Source organism: Suncus etruscus, chromosome 15 (genome assembly GCF_024139225.1).
Source record: "Suncus etruscus isolate mSunEtr1 chromosome 15, mSunEtr1.pri.cur, whole genome shotgun sequence".
In the NCBI taxonomy this organism is placed as follows: domain Eukaryota; kingdom Metazoa; phylum Chordata; class Mammalia; order Eulipotyphla; family Soricidae; genus Suncus; species Suncus etruscus.
Window position 1 is genome coordinate 60,630,990 of NC_064862.1, and position 18,456 is coordinate 60,649,445.

At 45.4% G+C, this 18,456-nt stretch overlaps 1 protein-coding gene and 1 non-coding gene across 4 annotated transcripts in view; both read left to right on the top strand.

The window, feature by feature from the left end:
• LOC126029515 (eukaryotic translation initiation factor 3 subunit C) overlaps positions 1-17,263 on the top strand; it is a 29,949-nt gene extending 12,686 nt beyond the window's left edge. For 2 of the 3 annotated variants that reach the window (XM_049787796.1, XM_049787795.1), the window contains exons 9-21: positions 748-907; positions 1,043-1,146; positions 2,324-2,465; positions 2,681-2,806; positions 3,122-3,215; positions 4,536-4,726; positions 4,969-5,193; positions 13,294-13,657; positions 16,270-16,429; positions 16,518-16,583; positions 16,668-16,755; positions 16,850-17,012; positions 17,106-17,263. In XM_049787796.1, the coding sequence (XP_049643753.1) occupies positions 748-907; positions 1,043-1,146; positions 2,324-2,465; positions 2,681-2,806; positions 3,122-3,215; positions 4,536-4,726; positions 4,969-5,193; positions 13,294-13,657; positions 16,270-16,429; positions 16,518-16,583; positions 16,668-16,755; positions 16,850-17,012; positions 17,106-17,188 (1,966 nt within the window). In that variant the 3' untranslated portion in view covers positions 17,189-17,263. The remainder of the gene's footprint in view (positions 1-747; positions 908-1,042; positions 1,147-2,323; positions 2,466-2,680; positions 2,807-3,121; positions 3,216-4,535; positions 4,727-4,968; positions 5,194-13,293; positions 13,658-16,269; positions 16,430-16,517; positions 16,584-16,667; positions 16,756-16,849; positions 17,013-17,105) is intronic. The other variant, XM_049787797.1, reaches the window with a different exon arrangement.
• Positions 14,617-14,739, top strand: LOC126031429 (small nucleolar RNA SNORA26). The gene has a single exon (XR_007503303.1). It is a non-coding gene; the product is annotated as a small nucleolar RNA SNORA26 (small nucleolar RNA).
• Positions 17,264-18,456: the final 1,193 nt, after the last annotated feature.

Below are 18,456 nucleotides of genomic sequence, written 5' to 3' on the forward strand. Positions count from 1 at the left end.
TGAGTGCTGCCAGGTGTGACCTCCCAAAACAAAACAAAAGAATGACCTCTGGTGGTTCTGTGGGACCTTATGCAGTGCTAGGGTTTGAACCAGGGTTGTAGCATACAAAGCAAGTACCTTAACTTCTATATTATCTTACTGGTCCCCAGTTTAGTTTTTTGGATGTTTGTTTTGGGGCCACACTCAGTGGTGTTCAGAGGTTACCCTGACTCTGTACTTAGGAATCTCTCCCAGGGGACCATATAAGATACCCAGTATTGGATCTGGGTTGGCCTCATGCAAGACAAATGCCCTACCCCTTTACTATCTCTAGTCCCAGTGGGCATTTATGGTTTTGATAATGTCATAAAATTAGGGTGCAGGGAGAATGAAAATCTTGGACAATGTTATTTCATTTGTACTTTTTCTTTTTTGTGATTGGTAACATTAGTAATTGGTAAAAGAACAGTTGTATCTAGGAACAGTTATATTGCTGGGAAAATGTAAGGTTGCAGAGTATTTGTTGACTTACATAGTAGACTTGACCTTACTATGCCCTCTATAGGTGTTTGTTAGTAAATATAATAATAATGACAAACCTTGGCGAGTTACCTGCAGTTTCATGTGATCAGTGAGCCTTGCTTTGTTTATATAGGGGTAGCTTAACTCTTCATTCTATTCTGGTTTTCCTTTGAACCAGAATTTCGTTGAGAGGGAATAAGGAAGGTGTTTCAATGTTGATCTTCCATATTCCATGTCTTCTGGCAGGGCCCCTACCACAGAGGAGGACAAGAAGGCAGCAGAGAAGAAACGAGAAGACAAGGCCAAGAAGAAGCATGACAGAAAATCTAAGCGCCCGGATGAGGAGGAGGAGGACAATGAAGGCGGGGAATGGGAAAGAGTTCGGGGTGGAGTACCCCTTGTTAAGGTGAGGATTTGAGATAAAATGAATAGGGAAAGTTTGAGAATTTATAAGTGCTTTCATTGTCACAAAGATGGAAGCAAAGTTAGGAAAGAAAAGATTCTTTTTGGGCCTGCACATAATGGGGTTTGTGTTGCTTAGGAGAAGCCAAAAATGTTTGCCAAGGGAACTGAGATCACCCATGCTGTTGTCATCAAGAAACTGAATGAGATTCTACAGGCACGAGGCAAGAAGGGGACTGATCGGTAAGATTCATGGACTTTGGGCTGTTGGATTGCAAGGCGAAACTGTCTCAGACATAGGGTTAATGTGGTTGGGAAACATGCTGCTTTAGGAAGATCTCTGGCTATTGTGAAGAAACGCAGTGATCCATTCTCTGATATTGACTTTTCCATTGATCTTAAACTGGATGGCTTTGGGGGAACTGTTTTCTTTTTTTTTTTTTTTTTTTTTTTGGTTTTTGGGTCACACCCATTTGACGCTCAGGGGTTACTCCTGGCTATGCGCTCAGAAATCGCCCCTGGCTTGGGGGGACCATATGGGACGCCGGGGGATCGAACCGCGGTCCTTCCTTGGCTAGCGCTTGCAAGGCAGACACCTTACCTCCAGCGCCACCTACCCGGCCCTTTTTTTTTTTTTTTGGTTTTTGGTTTTTGGGTCACACCTGGCTCCAGGCTCAGAAATCGCTCCTGGCAGGCTTGGGGACCATATGGGATGCTGGGATTCGAACCACCGGCCTTCTGCACGCAAGGCAAATGCCTTACTTCCATGTTATCTCTCCGGCCCTGGAACTGTTGTTTTTTTGTTTTTTTGTTTGTTTTTTGGGCCACGCCCGTTTGATGCTCAGGGGTTACCCCTGGCTAAGCACTCAGAAATTGCCCCTGGCTTGGGGGGACTATATGGAACGTTGGGGGATTTAACCGTGGTCCTTCTTTGGCTAGCACTTGCAAGGCAGACACCTTACCTCTAGCGCCACCTCACCGGCCCCTGGAACTGTTTCCTTAACTCTAAAGTGGTTATAATGTTGACCTTTATTCAGTGAAATAGAGAGGTGGTATGTTTTTAATATGGCTCTTTTGGGGCCCGGAGAGATAGCACAGCGGCGTTTGCCTTGCAAGCAGCCGATCCAGGACCAAAGGTGGTTGGTTTGAATCCCGGTGTCCCATATGGTCCCCCGTGCCTGCCAGGAGCTATTTCTGAGCAGACAGCCAAGAGTAACCCTGAGCACCACTGGGTGTGACTCAAAAACCAAAAAAAAAAAAAAGAAATGGCTCTTTTGTTTTAGAATGTAAAAGGAGAGGCAAGTATACAAGGGTGTTGAGAGTAATGAAGCTGCCTTGTCTGCCTGAAGAGGACTCACTCTGATAGGATGAGGCTGCTTGTTTTGTCACTAAAGCCTCACCCAGTTCTTTACTCTTCTAGTGCGGCCCAAATTGAACTGTTGCAGCTGTTGGTTCAGATTGCTTCTGAAAACAACTTGGGGGAAGGTGTCATTGTGAAGATTAAGTTCAATATCATTGCTTCTCTCTATGATTATAACCCCAACCTGGCCACATACATGAAGGTGAGGATAATAAAGAACAGCTTCCAGTGATTTGAACTGGAAGGTCGGGGAAGGTGGTTGTGTCAGATATGCTGTGGGAGAGCTGTGGGAACAGGTTTGATAGTTGAAGGTTGCCTAGGTGGTCCTGTGATGAATTGAATGTCTTTGGTGAAAGGCTTTTGGGAGATGTCTGCTTATCCTATCTTCATACCTTTTGTCTGATGATCTTTTGGCAGCCTGAAATGTGGCAGAAGTGCCTGGATTGTATCAATGAGCTGATGGACATCCTATTTGCAAACCCCAACATTTTTGTTGGAGAGAACATTTTGGAAGAAAGTGAGAACCTGCAAAATATGGAACAGGTAAAGGGGAATTGGCATTTGGAGGTTATGTTGACTGCTTTGCAGAAAGGGTTGAAGACAGAAGAGTTAGGTTTTGTTTCTTTGTTTTTTGGGGCCATGCCTGGAAGTACTCAGGGATTACTCCTGGCTCTGTGCTCAGAAATAGCTCCTGCCAGGCTTGGGGACCATAGGGGATCCCAGTATTGAACCTGGGCCCAACCTGGGTGGGCGGCTTGCGAGGCCAACGCCCTGCCACTGTGCTGTCTGGCTCTGGCCTGGAAGAGTTAGTTTTGAGATGAGATCTGGGCTAATTTATTTATTACTTTGTCTTTTCAGCCACTGCGTGTTCGTGGCTGTATCCTAACTCTGGTGGAACGAATGGATGAAGAATTTACCAAAATAATGCAAAATACTGATCCTCATTCCCAGGGTAAGAGCATGAGCAAACACAAGCATCGAAGTGGGAAATGTAGAGAGTCATACTAAGGATTATGCTAAATGAGTATCTAAGGATACTTCAGTAGTTCAGAGCCCTGAGGAAGCCCTGAGCACCACCAGGTGTGTCCCCCCAACAAAGATAGTGGGCCCCTGAGAGCCAGATAGTACAATTGCCTTTCAGGTGGCTAACCTAGGTTAAATCCTGGTACCTTTTATGGTCCCCCACCACTAACAGAATGATTCCTGAGCTCAACCAGAAGTAAGTCCTGAGCACTGTATGGTCCCAAAACAAAAATCAAAAGAGGTGGGCCCCTTGAGCTAGGGAGGTAGTGCAAATGCAAAGGTAGAGTGTATGCTTTGCATGCAAGAGTTGGGGGTTGATTCTCCTGCAACACAATATCCTCTGACTGAACAGTGTGTCAAGGATGCCCTCCTTTAAAAAAAAAAGGGGGTTCTCATCTTTTTTTTTTTTTTTTTTTGGTTTTTGGTTTTTGGGTCACACCTGGCAGCGCTCAGTGTTACTTCTGGCTCTATGCTCAGAAATTGCTCCTGGCAGGCTCAGGGGACCGTATGGGATGCTGGGATTTGAACCACCGTCTTCCTGCATGCAAGGCAAACACCTTGCCTCCATGCTATCTCTCTGGCCCTGGTTTCTCATCTTAATAGCTCTTTTGAGGGTTATCACTGGCTGACTCTACACTCAGGAATTATTTCTGGTGGTCTTAGGGGACCATATGGGATGCCAGGAATCGAACCCAGGTAGCCTCATGCAATACAAGCATTCTATATGTTGTACTAATATTCAGCCCCTAGAGAATAGTAGTTTTTGTTTTGGGGCTAATCCTGATGATGCTTAGACTTCTTCCTGGCTCAGCGCTCAGAAATCAGTCCTGGTGGGGCTTGATGGACCATCTAGGATGCCAGAATCAAATCCATGTTGGCCACATGCCAGGCAAGTGCTTCATCTGCCCTGGAGAAAGGTAGTTTAACAAATAAATAAGATATCTCAAGTGTAAATAGAAATTCAGGTTCAGACCTGTGATGAAGAGAACCTAAAGAATTGCTTTAGATAGTAGTGGAAGAAGCATTTTGGGTATTCACCAGTTGAGGTAAGATACAAAAGTTTAGTCCTTGTGTAGAATTAACAGAAGTAAGGACTCATCTGTTGAAGAGAAGTGGAGTTGGCTCTCCCAGGAGAGGCACAAAGAGTTCACTTTGGGAGAGGTGCACAAAACAATGCAAAGGAATCGCTGGGTTGATTGAGAAATTCCTGGACCGCCAACTGAAATGAGGTGACTGCTCTCCCTACCAGAGTATGTGGAGCACCTGAAGGACGAAGCTCAAGTGTGTGCCATCATTGAGCGTGTGCAGCGCTATCTGGAGGAGAAAGGCACCACTGAGGAAATCTGTCGCGTCTACCTGAGGCGCATACTTCATACCTACTACAAGTTTGATTACAAGGCCCATCAGCGGCAACTTACCCCCCCTGAAGGCTCCTCAAAAGTGAGTGTCTGGCAGCTGTGTCAGAGGGGAGAGATGTCTATAAGTCTGTCCCATGTGTCTGTTGAGATTTTGTCACAGAATTTATTTACTGGATCTTGCTAAAGGTGGTGCAGGGAGGGAAAATCAAAGGGGCTAAAATGAATCTAGATGTTATCTTTAGTTGCTGGAGGTAGAGCCATATAGAGTTACTTTGTTGGATCTTCACCACCCTCCTTTGTACACCTCTTTACCCTTCTCCCCAGTCTGAGCAAGACCAAGCAGAAAATGAAGGTGAGGACTCAGCTGTGCTGATGGAGAGACTTTGCAAGTACATCTATGCCAAGGATCGCACGGACCGTATCCGCACGTGTGCCATTCTCTGCCACATCTATCACCATGCATTGCACTCGCGTTGGTATCAGGCTCGTGATCTCATGCTCATGAGCCACCTGCAAGACAACATTCAGCATGCTGACCCGCCAGTACAGGTAGGATAGGAGGATAGAATACTCTGGCAATTAGAAGGCCACGTCCTCTGTTCTCTATTTTTTTTGGGGGGGGAAGAGGGGGGTCCACACCTGGCAGCGCTCAGGGATTACTCCTGGCTCTGTGCTCGGGACCATATGGGATGCCGAGATTCGAACCACCGTCCTGCATGAAAGGCAAACGCTGTACCGCCATGCTATTTCTCCGGCCCTTCTGTTCTCTCTGTTCTCTTCTTAAATGGGCTAAGCCAGATTAACCACCCATCTAATCAGGGACAGATGGAGACTTGGTCTTTCCCAAATGATGGGACCATACCCAGCATTGGTCAGGGATCAGGGCTGAGGGGACTGTCAAGGACCAAATCTGGGTCGCCTATGTGTAATACAAGCACCCTACCAGCTATATTGTCTCTCAGATGACAGCATTTTTTCGTTTTGTATGTATTGTATTTGTACTCTGTCAATCTTTGGAATAGACATTTGGGTTACATTAAAATACAAACTCAGACTGGATATTAGAGTGAGTAGGGTGCTTTCCTTGCATATGGCCAACCTGAGCTTTATCCCCAGCACCCTGAGCCTGCTAAGATTGACCCAGCCTTTTTATTTATTTATTTATTTATTTATTTATTTATTTATTTATTTAGGTTTTGGGGTCACACATGGCGGTGCTCAGGGGTTACTCCTGGCTGTCTGCTCAGAAATAGCTCCTGGCAGGCACATGTGGAACACCGGGATTCCAACCAATCACCTTTGGTCCTGGATCAGCTGCTTGCAAGGCAAACACTGCTGTGCTATCTCTCTGGGCCCAAGATTAACCCAGTCTTAATGATTATAAATGAAGCTGCTATAAATATTAGACATTGTGTGTGGATGTTTTAACTTCTTAGAGAAATAATTGTGAAGTATAGACTTATGTTCATTCTTTTTTTTGTTTTGTTTTGTTTTTTTTTTTTTTTTTTTTTTTTTTTTGGTTTTTGGGCCACACCCGGCGTTGCTCAGGGGTTACTCCTGGCTATCTGCTCAGAAATAGCTCCTGGCAGGCACAGGGGACCATATGGGACACAGGGATTCGAACCAACCACGTTTGGTCCTGGATTGGCTGCTTGCAAGGCAAACACCACTGTGTTATCTCTCTGGGCCCTTATGTTCATTCTTTTTTTTTTTTTTTTTTTTTTTTTTTTTTTGGTTTTTGGGCCACACCCGGTAACGCTCAGGGGTTACTCCTGGCTATGCGCTCAGAAGTCGCTCCTGGCTTGGGGGACCATATGGGACGCCGGGGGATCGAACCGCGTCCGTCTCCTAGGCTAGCGCAGGTAAGGCAGGCACCTTACCTCCAGCGCCACCGCCCGGCCCCTTATGTTCATTCTTATAAGAAACTTGGATGAGTTTATACCATTTTATGTTTCTCCCTAATAATGTTAGTTAGTGTTTCGGGGCCGGAGTGGTAAGGCGTCTATCTTGCCCCTGCAAGCCTAGGACAGACCGCAGTTTGATCCCCAGGTGTCCCAAATGGTCCCCCAAGCCAAGAGTGATTCCTGAGCTCATAGCCAGGACTAACCCCTGAGCGTCACTGGGTGTGACCAAAAAACAAACAGACAAAATAATATTAGTGTTTATTGTTAATATTTGATATTGTTGGTCTTTTCAGTTTTATCTTTTGGTGGTAGTTTAATGACATCTAGTTGTGGTGTTATGTTTCTCTGATACTGAAATAGGCCTATTCAGGTGGAGGAAGTTGGGTTGTTGTGCTCCTAGCATGGTCAAGCTTTTCTACTCCTGACCATGCCCAGCAGACCAACTGGATGCCAAAGATTGAATCTGGGTCATCTGCATGCATAGCAAGCACCTTTTTTTTTTTTTTTTTTTTTTTTTTTTTTTTTTAGAATTTTGTTTTTTGGCAGTGCTAGATTCTACATTTAGGGATAACTCCTGGTGGGTTTGGGGGAACGTAGAGAGTGCTGGAAATTGAAGCTGAATTGGCCCAGGTTCAAATACACTACCTACTATTTTTTAGTCTTCTGATCCTTTATATTTTTTCTTATAAACTATCTGTTAATCTTTTGGTGTTTTTTTGGTTTTGGGATTTGGGGCATATACTCGGTGGTCCCTCTCAGGGCTTACTTTTAGTTCTGTGTTCAGGAATTACTTTGGCAGTGCTTAAAAGTGGTGATGGGATCAAATCCCGAACCAAAAAAAAAAATTGCCTCCACCCCTCTTGCCTTTAACTTTTTTTTTTTTTTTTTTGGTTTTTGGGCCACACCCAGTAACGCTCAGGGGTTACTCCTGGCTATGTGCTCAGAAGTTGCTCCTGGCTTGGGGGACCATATGGGACACCGGGGGATCGAACTGCGGTCCGTCCAAGGTTAGCGCAGGCAAGGCAGGCACCTTACCTTTAGCGCCACCGCCCGGCCCCTAACTTTTTTTTTTTTTTTTTTTTTTTAATTTTATTTTGGGAACAATAGTGGCTGGGGGCTATTCCTGGTTCTGATCAGGGACCATATGTGGTCCTCCTCCTATTTTTCTCTCATCATCTAATCATCTAGTCATTTCTGTTTTAAATCCATTATAACCACTTAATATTCCTTCCTCTGATGTAAGGCCTCCATCTTACTTTTTTCTGCTCTACCCTTATGTCCTTCCAGACTTTTCTTAATACAACAGCAAAAGAGAATAACCATGTTAAATTAAGATTATTATATCTCTTTCTTTTTTCTTTTTGGTTTTTGGGCCACCCCCCGGCGGTGCTCAGGGGTTACTCCTGGCTATCTCAGAAATAGCTCCTGGCAGGCACAGGGGACCATATGGGACGCTGGGATTCGAACCAACCACCTTAGGTCCTGGGTCGGCTGCTTGCAAGGCAAACATCGCTGTGCTATATCTCTCCAGCCCTATTTTATATATATATATATATATATATATATATATATATATATATATATATATATATATATATATATTTTTTTTTTTTTTTTTTTTTTTTTTTTTGGTTTTGGGGTCACACCCAGCAGCACTCAGGGGTTGCTCCTGGCTCTTGGCAGACTCGGGACCATATGGGATGCCTGGATTCGAACCAATGATCTTCTGCATGCAAGGCAATGCCTTACCTCCATGCTATCTCTCCGGCCCAAGATTATTATATTTCTTGATCAAGACTTTCCTATGTCTTGTGTTAAAATCATTCAGATGTCTGACCAGAACAATAATACAGTGGGTAGGGCACTTGCCTTGCATGTAACTGATCAATTGTTGACACCTCATATACCCCCTAAAACCTGCCAGGAGTAAGCCCTAAATGCAGAGCCAAGAGTGAGCCCTATATATATTTATATTTATATATAATGTAATAAATATATTTATAAATGTGATTTATAAAAGATGTCCTTCCTCATCCAAACTGTATATACCTCGTTAGACTACAACCCTTGTTCCTTGATACAACTCTTCCACAGTCAGTGCCTTCTCTTTTTTTCTAGAATATTTCTGTTCCCCAGATACCTTGCTCCCTTTTTTCTGTTAACCCTTTAACTTCTACATTTCTTCCAAAATGGGGCCTCCATCATCCGGTATAGAATTGTAAGCTCCCACCTCTTACCAGCCCAGTACCGGTTCCTGTTCTCACTCTTCTGCTTTTCCTCCTTTTGTTTTGTTGTTTTTGTTTCGTTTTATTGTTTTGAGGCCACATCTGGCGGTGCTTGGGTTATTCCTGGCTCTGTGCTCCTGGCAGCTTCGGGGGACCGTATGGGATGTTGGGGATTAAACCCATGTCAGTCCTGAGTTGGCCACATGCAAGACAAAGGCAACTGCCCTGCTGCTGTGCTATTGCTTTTGTCCCCTGAGTCACCACCTTTAACTTAAGTCAGTAAGTTACTCTATATAGTGGTTAGTCATCTACACCTTCAATCCCCAGCACTACATACTTCTCTTATGTACCTCCAGGAGGCACTCTTGATCAAAGAACCAAGAAACAGTATGAGTGCCAGCCCTTAGCCCCCTCAAAAATTTTTGGATCTGTAGTCTTGTCAGAAGTGTGGTGCGTTGGTCTGGAGAGATAGTACAGAGGGAAAGGTGCTTGCCTTACAGAGCCAGGAGTAAGATCTAATAAGTACAGCCAGATGTGGCCCAATATCCCAAAATAAAATAAGGTAGAAGTAAGTCTGACAAGCAATTATTTTCTCCCATTCAATGTTATGTCTATTCTAGTCATCTTTCACAGTGGAGAAATTTTGTAGTTTCACTTTTTTTTTTTTTTGGTTTTTGGTTTTTGGGCCACACTCCGTGATGTGCAAGGGTTACTCCTGGCTCTGCGCTCAGAAATTGTTCCTGGCTTAGGGGACCATGTGGGACACTGGGGATCGAACTGAGGTCTGTTCTGGATCAGCTACGTGCAAGGCAAACGCCCTTCTGCTACACTATCACTCTGGCCCCTTGTTAATTTTTGCTTCTGTTTTTAACAATTACATTCAGTCATGAAGATCCCTCTAGATACAGTATTTTATTTTATTATTTACTTTATTTTGTTTGGTTTTTGGGTCACACCCAGCAGTGCTCAGGGGTTACTCCTGGCTCTGCTCTCAGAAATCACTCCTGGTAGGCACAGAGGACCATATGGGATGCCGGGAATCAAACTGGTATCTTTCCAGTGCCGGCCACATGCAAGGCAAACACCCTGCTGCTGTGCTATTGCTCCGGCCCCATGGATACAGTATTTTAAACAGTTTTTGTGGATAATTGGTTTGTTTATTTGTTTGGTTGTTTTTGGCTTTTGAGGTTTAGGCCAACCTGGTTGTGCTCAGGGCTTACTTAACTCAGATTCACTCCTATGGGCCTGAATGGTAGTACAGTGGGTAGTAAGTACATTTGCCTTGCACACAACTGACCTGGGTATGATCATCAGCATTTCATATAGTCCTAAAGCCTGCCAGGAGTATTCTCTGAGCACTGAGCCATGAAAAAGCCCTGAGCACCACCAAGTGTGAACCCCCCTCCAAAAAAAAAAAAAATAAGAATCACTCCTGGGGCCGGGAAGGTGGCACTAGAGGTAAGGTGTCTGCCTTGCAAGTGCTAGCATAGGACGGACCGTGGTTTGATCCCTGGGCGTCCCATATGGTCCCCCCAAGCCAGGGGCGATTTCTGAGTGCATAGCCAGGAGTAACCCCTGAGAGTCAAATGGGTGTGGCCCAAAAACCAAAAAAAAAAAAAAAAAGAATCACTCCTGGTGGGCTCAGAACCATGTTGCTGCTGGGATCTGTGGGGATTTGAACCTGGGTCAGACATGTGTCTAGCACAAGCCTGTATTATTGGACCATTCCTAGAGCTTTCCTATTTTTCTTGGTGTGTTTGATAGATTTTGAATCTAATACTAAGGACTTGATTTACTTTTGAAGTGAAATATAGATGAATGCTTATATTCTAAATCCTCTTTTATTATTCACACCAGACAGTGCTCCTGGCTTACTCCTGGCTCTTCTCAGGAATTATGCCTGGTGGACTCAGAGTACCAAATGGGGTGCCAGGGATCAAACCCAGGTCAACAATGTATAAAGCAAGTGTCTTACCTGTTTTTCTCTCACTCTAGCCCCTAATTATCATTCAGTTATAATTTACAGTTTGGGAGGAAAAAATCTCATTCTTTTTTTTATGGGTTTGTATTTTTGCCTCAGTTTTGTGTTTTTTGTTTGTTTGGTTGGTTGGTTTTGGGGCCACACCTGGTGATGCTTGTGTTGCTCCTGGCTTCTCAGAAATCACTACTGGCAGGTTTGGAGGACCATATGGGATGCTGAGGAATGAACCCAGATTGGCCACATGCAAGGCAAATGCCCTACCCACTGTATTATCTCTCGAGCCCCTTACCAAAGAAATTCTTACTCATATAAGGATATAGGAGCCGGCGAGATGGCGCTAGAGGTAAGGTGTCTGCCTTGCAAGCGCTAGCCGAGGAAGGACTACGGTTCGATTCCCGGTGTCCCATATGGTCCCCCCAAGCCAGGGGTAATTTCTGAGCGCTTAGCCAGGAGTAACCCCTGAGCATCTAATGGGTGTGGCCCGAAAAACCAAAAAAAAAAAAAAAATATATATATATATATGCACATAAAAATAGGGACTGGAAAGACACACAGGTGACCTGAATTCAGTCTTCAGAATCCTTTATGGTACCCACAGCACCACCAGAAATAACCCTTTTACATCATCAGGTGTGGCCCCAAACCAGTATACACAGCCAGTGTGGTTTTGATCTCTAGCACTCTATATGGTTCCCTAATTCCTACTTCAGGAGTGATACCTGAGCACAGAACCAAGAGTGAGCCCTGAGTATAGCTGGGTGTGGCTTCCCAATAAAAATAAAAGGGGGGGGGCAGGGGTGGTGGTGCAAGTGGTAGGATGTTTGCCTTGCACATACTGATCTAGGACGTGGTTTGATCCCCCTGCATTCCATATGGTCCCCCAAGCCAGGAGTGATTTCTGAGCGCATAGCCAGGAGTAACCCCTGAGTATCACCTGGTGTGGCCCAAGTCCCCCCCCCTCAAAAAAAAAAAAGGTGGGGCTGGAGAGATAGCACAGTGGTAGGGCACTTGCCTTGCATGCAGCTGTTTCAAGATTGAAGGTGGTTCGAATCCGGGCATTCCATATGGTCCCCCGAGCATGCTAGGAGCGATTCCTGAGTGCAGAGCCACGAGAAACACTTGAGCGCCACTGGATGTGACCCCAAAACAAAACATAAAACCAAAGAAAAAAATAAATAAAATAAAAATGGTGACCAGAGTGATAGGTAGCAGAAAGGGTGTTTGCCAAGAATGCAGCCAACTGGGTTCAATCCCTGGCATCCCATACAGTCCCCTGAGTACCACCAGGAATGACCTCTCAGCCGAGAGCCTGGAGTAAATCCCTGGGTGGTACTGGGTGGGTTTTTTGTTTTTTTTTTTTTTTTGGTTTTTGGGTCACACCCGGCGATGCTCAGGTGTTACTCCTGGCTGTCTGCTCAGAAATAGCTCCTGGCAGGCACGGGGGACCATATGGGACACCAGGATTCGAACCAACCATCTTTGGTCCTGGATCAGCTGCTTGCAAGGCAAACGCTGCTGAGCTATCTCTCCGGGCCCATGGGGGGGTTTTTAAGAATAGGGACTAGAGTGATAGCATAGCGGTGTAGGGCTTTGCCTTGCACATGGCTGACCCAGAATGACCTGGGTTCAATCCTTGTCGTCCCATATGGTCCCCTGCGCTAGGAGTGATTTCTGAGCTCATAGCCAGGAGAAATACTCGAGTGTCACCAGGTATGGCCTAAATCCCCCCCCCCCCCCAAAAAAAAAAAAAAGAATATTTGCTGACAATCATAAGTTTAAGGCCTAGAAAATAGTACAGGAGTTAAAGTGCTTGCTTTGCATGTAGCTGATCCAGGTATGATATCCTAAGCACCAGAAACTGCACAACCACAGCTGGATGTGACCTGAGCCACCCTCACATTTAGTTTTGTGGCTTCTTTTTTTCCTTTGGTTTTTTGTTTTGTTGTGTTCTTTTTCTTTTTTTTTTTTTTTTTTCTTTTTTTGGTTTTTGGGTCACACCCAGCAGCACTCAGGCGTTACTCCTGACTAAGCTCAGAAATCGCTCCTGGCAGATGTGGGGGACCATATGGGATGCTGGAATTCGAACCACCATCCTTCTCATGAAAGGCAGACATCTTACCTCCATGCTGTGTCTCCACGAACCCCCCCTCCCCCTCGTATGGCTTCTTAAAGGGGTCATAACCTCTTGGTTTCAGAAGCTATACCCTAGAATAGAAGCTTCGTAAGAGGAAGGAAGGAGAGAAATGTGTTATTTTCTTCCCCAGGCCACACGTAGGCTTTATTTATATTTGAGAGGCTTGGGCATCATAATTGGTAGTACTTAGGGCTTATTCCTGACTCTACTTAAGGATGACTTCTGGTGATATCATATGGGGTATGTGGTACAGGGATATAACCAGGTAGAAGGCAAGCACATTTTCACAGTACTCTCTGGCTCTGTATTTAGATCATAGTTGTTCCAACTGTATTTTTTTTGAGAAACGAGCTGCTTGCTTTGTTTGTGGCTGACACCTCTGAGTATATTGTTCTTTGCTCCCAGATCCTGTACAACCGCACCATGGTGCAGCTGGGCATATGTGCCTTTCGCCAAGGCCTGACCAAAGATGCACACAATGCCTTGCTGGACATCCAATCAAGTGGCCGGGCGAAGGAGCTTCTGGGCCAGGGGCTGTTGCTGCGCAGCCTGCAGGAGCGTAATCAGGAGCAAGAGAAGGTAGAGCGGCGCCGGCAAGTGCCTTTCCACTTGCACATCAACCTGGAGTTGTTGGAGTGTGTTTATCTAGTGTCTGCCATGCTCCTGGAGATCCCCTACATGGCTGCGCACGAGAGTGATGCACGGCGACGCATGATCAGCAAGCAGTTCCATCACCAGCTGCGAGTTGGTGAGCGCCAGCCCTTGCTAGGTAAGTGTTTAACATTCTCTGCGATTGTGGGACAGATGATCTTAGCCTATAAATTAAGCTCCCTATTTCCTATCATTCTCATCATCCTGATCTCAGCATCTTTCTATTTAACTGTTTTAGTAGTTTGGGTTTTTTCAGGGAGAGGGCCACACTTGGGCTTACTCTTCTTGGCTCTGTGCACAGCTATCACTCCTAGCAGAGTTTGGGGACTATATTGGATGCCAGGGGTCCACCATGGTTCAGCAGCAGGAAAGGCAAGTGCCCTGTGTGCTGTATTATCTGGCCCTTTCTATTAAAATGTTTTTTACAGAGGCCAGATTTGCCTGGCACGCTGCTGACCCAGGACAAACCTGGGTTCCATCCCTGGCATCCCATATGGTCCTCAGAGCCTGCCAGGAGTAATCCCTGAGTGCCTCTGGGTATGGCCCAAAAACCAAAAAAAGATTTTTTTTTTTTGAAAATTTTATTTTATTTATTTATTTATTGTTTTGGTTTTTGGGCCACACTCGGCGTTGCTCAGGGGTTGCTCCTGGCTATCTACTCCTGGCAGGCACAGGGGACCATAAGGGACGCTGGGATTTGAACCAACCACCTTAGGTCCTGGATCAGCTGCTTGCAAGGCAAATGCCGCTGTGCAAGCTCTCTGGCCCCCAAATTTTTTTTTTTTTTTTGGTTTTTGGTTTTTGGTTTTTGGGTCATACCCACAGCGCTCAGGAGTTACTCCTGGCTTTTATGCTCAGAAAGTACTCCTGGCAAGCTCGGGGACCATATGAGATGCCGGGATTTGAACCGCTGTCCTTCTGCGCCTAAGGCAAATGCCTTACCACTATGCTATCTCTCCGGCCCAAAAATTTAGATATTTATTATTGCCTGGAGACATTAGTTACTTCAAATTTCCATGACCTCATTTAGCTAATATGTGTCAGAGGTTAAAAGTTTATAAAGTTCCACCCTTTCCAGTGCCCTTTTAAAGCTGACTTGGTGCTTTAAGAGGCTAACACAGAAGGGCAAAGTAAGTCTCCATAAAACCCAGAGAGGAGATTGTACAGACTCCTCCTTGGATCCTGTCTGGAGTCACAGCTGAAAAAAATAAAAAAAAAAAAAAAAGAAAGAAAGAAAGAAAAAAAAAAGTTTATAAAGTTCTAGGAACTGTTTTGTTTTGTTATTTTGGGCCACATTTGGCAGCACTCAGGTTATTCCTGGCTCTGTTTTCAGAAATTGCTCCTGACAAGGTGGGGGACCATGCCAGAGATTGAACCCGGGTGTCCTGGGTTGGCTGTGTGCAAGGCAAATGCCCTACCTGCTATGCTATTGTTTCAGCTAGGAACTTCTATTTTTTTGTTGGTGAGGTTTTGTTTTGGTACCATACCCAGCTACTTGTGGTTCAACATTTAGGGATTGCTGCTGGGGAGCAACTCTGGGTGAGCTATATGCAAGCCAAGTAACTTACACACTGTACTATCTCTTCAATTCCCCACCCCCTTTTTTTTTTTTTTTTGGTCTTCAGGTCATACTTAGTTGTGCTTGTTCTTGACTCAAGGATTATTCCATACAGGTGGTGTGCAAATGTGGTGCCAGGATTTAGACCTGGGTCAACTGTGTATAAGACAAAAGTGGCTTACTGTGCTTTCTCTGGCCCTTAGAAGTTTTATGAGAATTTTATGTAAGCTGGGGACCCTTTTCCTAGGAAAGGAAGATAAATAGCAGTTTGTGAACATTCTCAAGGGTGCCCTGAACTGAAGTACATCTATGGACAGATTCTTTTGAGTTTAAATAAATTTATTTTGGATATAAAATTACTTACAGGGCTAGATTACAGCAGGTAGGACATTTGCCTTGCATTTAACTGACCTGGGTTTGGTGCCTTGCATCCCATATGGTTCTCTGAGTCCAGGGCCAGGCATAAATCGTATGCTTATGGGTCTGGAGCAGCAGTGGCGTAAGCAGTAGGGTGTTTGCCTTGCATCCGCTAACCTAGAATGGACTGTGGTTCTATCCCCTGGTGTCCTATGTGATCCCCCAAGTCAGGAACGATTTCTGAGTGCATAGCCAGGAGTAACCCCTGATCCCTGCTGGGTGTGACCCAAAAACCAAAAAAAAAGGAAAGGAAAAAGAAATTGCTCCGGACAGGCTTAGGGGGCCAAATAGAATGCCAAGAATCAAACCTGTGCCCATCCCAGGTTGACTTCTGTGTTCTCTCTCCAGCACCAGGAGTGATTCTTTTTTTTTGGGGGGGGGGGGGTCACACATGGTGGCTATCGCTACAGCCTCCTCCGAGGAGTGATTCTTGAGTGCAAAGCCAGGAGTAAATAAACCCCTGTGTAGTGCCAGATGTGGCCCCCAAACAAAAAAAATTATGGCTATTTAGTGAGTAGGAAGTCTTTAATCTGATTGTTCCTTTTTTGTTTGTTTGGGTTTTAGTTGGTTTTATTTGTTTTGTGGGTGATCAGGGGTTACTCCTGGCTTGGCTCAAGAAACAGGCCTGGTGGTACTCAGGGGACTATATGGGATGCCAGGGATCTAACTTAGGTTAGCTGTGTGTAAGGCAAGCACCGAACTATTACTCTTGCCCTGGTTGTCCCTTTTTGACCAGATTTACTACTGTCCTTCAGGTCCCCCTGAATCAATGAGGGAGCATGTGGTTGCTGCATCCAAGGCTATGAAGATGGGTGACTGGAAGACCTGTCACAGTTTTATCATCAATGAAAAGATGAATGGCAAAGTGTGGGACCTCTTTCCTGAGGCTGACAAAGTTCGAACAATGCTGGTCAGGTGGGCAGAAAGAGCGAGAGAGAGATCATATAGGGGGAGAACAGACAAGTTGATCTCTTTCTCTGAATTATCTCCCTTTTCCTGATAGGAAAATCCAGGAAGAATCGTTGCGAACATATCTCTTCACATACAGTAGTGTCTATGACTCCATCAGGTAGGATGGGCCCTGAAGAGGCAGAGGGATCCCAGCTTTCTAATTGAAGGTCCTCACGCTGTTTCCTGACTTCTTTGTCCTCAGCATGGAGACACTGTCTGACATGTTTGAACTAGATCTGCCCACTGTTCACTCAATCATCAGCAAGATGATCATTAATGAGGAGTTGATGGTAAGGCAATTGATGGGGAGGCAAATGAGCAAATGAAATGAACCATGGAAATTGTGCGCAGGATCTAGATTGTGTCCCTTCTGCCTTTTTTCAGGCCTCCCTGGACCAGCCCACACAGACAGTGGTGATGCACCGTACTGAGCCCACTGCCCAGCAGAACCTGGCCCTGCAGCTGGCTGAGAAGCTAGGCATCCTGGTGGAGAATAATGAGCGGGTGTTCGATCACAAGCAGGGTACCTATGGTGGCTATTTCCGAGGTACGTGGTCCCATCCCCTCTGCTCTCCCAGATTCTCTCCCCCTTGCTGTCTTCCTCAGGCATTTACTCTTTCCCCTTTCATCTCTTCTACAGACCAAAAGGATGGCTATCGCAAAAACGAGGGCTACATGCGCCGAGGAGGCTATCGCCAGCAGCAGTCTCAGACGGCCTACTGAGGTCTCTACTGTCTCCATGGCTTGGCTGTTCATTTTTAAACCACACCCCCATCATTAAAGGTCTAATAATAATGAGTCTTACAGTGCAGTTGCTTGTCTGCAAGTCACCAGGGTGTTGGACACATTCATTTTCTTTTTTTTTTTTTTTTTTTTTTTTGGTTTTTGGGCCACACCCGGTGATGCTCAGGGGTTACTCCTGGCTATGCGCTAAGAAGTCGCTCCTGGTGGGCCGGGCGGTGGCGCTAAAGGTAAGGTGCGCCTGCCTTGCCTGTGGTAGCCTTGGACGGACCACGGTTCGATCCCCCGGTGTCCCATATGGTCCCCCAAGCCAGGAGCAACTTCTGAGCGCATAGCCAGGAGTAACCCCTGAGCGTTACCGGGTGACCATATGGGACGCCGGGGGATCGAACCGAGGTCCGTCCTAGGCTAGCGCAGGCAAGGCAGGCACCTTACCTCTAGCGCCACCGCCCGGCCCCTCATTTTCAAATTATATTTCTAAATTTCTACAGGATACCACAAGCTCTTATCTGAATTTCAAAGAGAGATTGCTGCTCTTTTTTTTTTTTTTTTTTTTTTTTTTAATTTAACAGTATTATAGTAATGTGTGGCTGGAGAGATAGCACAGCGTTGGGGCACTTGCCTTGCATGCAGCCAATTCAGGACGGACAGTGGTTCAAATCCTGGCATCCCATACAGTCCCCTAGCCTGCCAGGAGTGATTTCAGAGCGCAGAGCCAGGAGTAACCCCTGAGTGCCACTGGGTACGACTCAAAAACAAAAAGAATTATAGTAATGTGATGTTAGAACAGATAGTAAAAAAAGATGGTGGCTGTATTGAGTAGAAAATGTAACCATGAGATGTAAATATCAGGGAAAGTGAGTATAGTGATGATTGGGCTTCGCAGGTATTCAGTTCACCAGAATGCCGTGATATTTGAGCATGTGATCAGTTTTCTTATTGTCTAATTTTTTGTTTGGTAGAGTGCTTGCCTTATATGAGACCCTGTTTTTTTTTCATCCCTAGCACCATCCCACCCCACGCGCCCCCGCAAAAAAAAACTCAGAAATATTGACCTAGATATTTTTTGTTTTGGTTTGGTTTTTGGGCCACACCCAGTGGCGCCCAGAAATAGCCCCTAGCAGGTTCGAGGATTGAACTCAGGTCCATCCTGGGTTGGCCATGTACAAAAGGCAATTGCCTAACGCTGTGCTATCATTCCAGCCCCGACCCAGAATATTTTTTTAATGATCTAGTTCCATAGAGAGGCA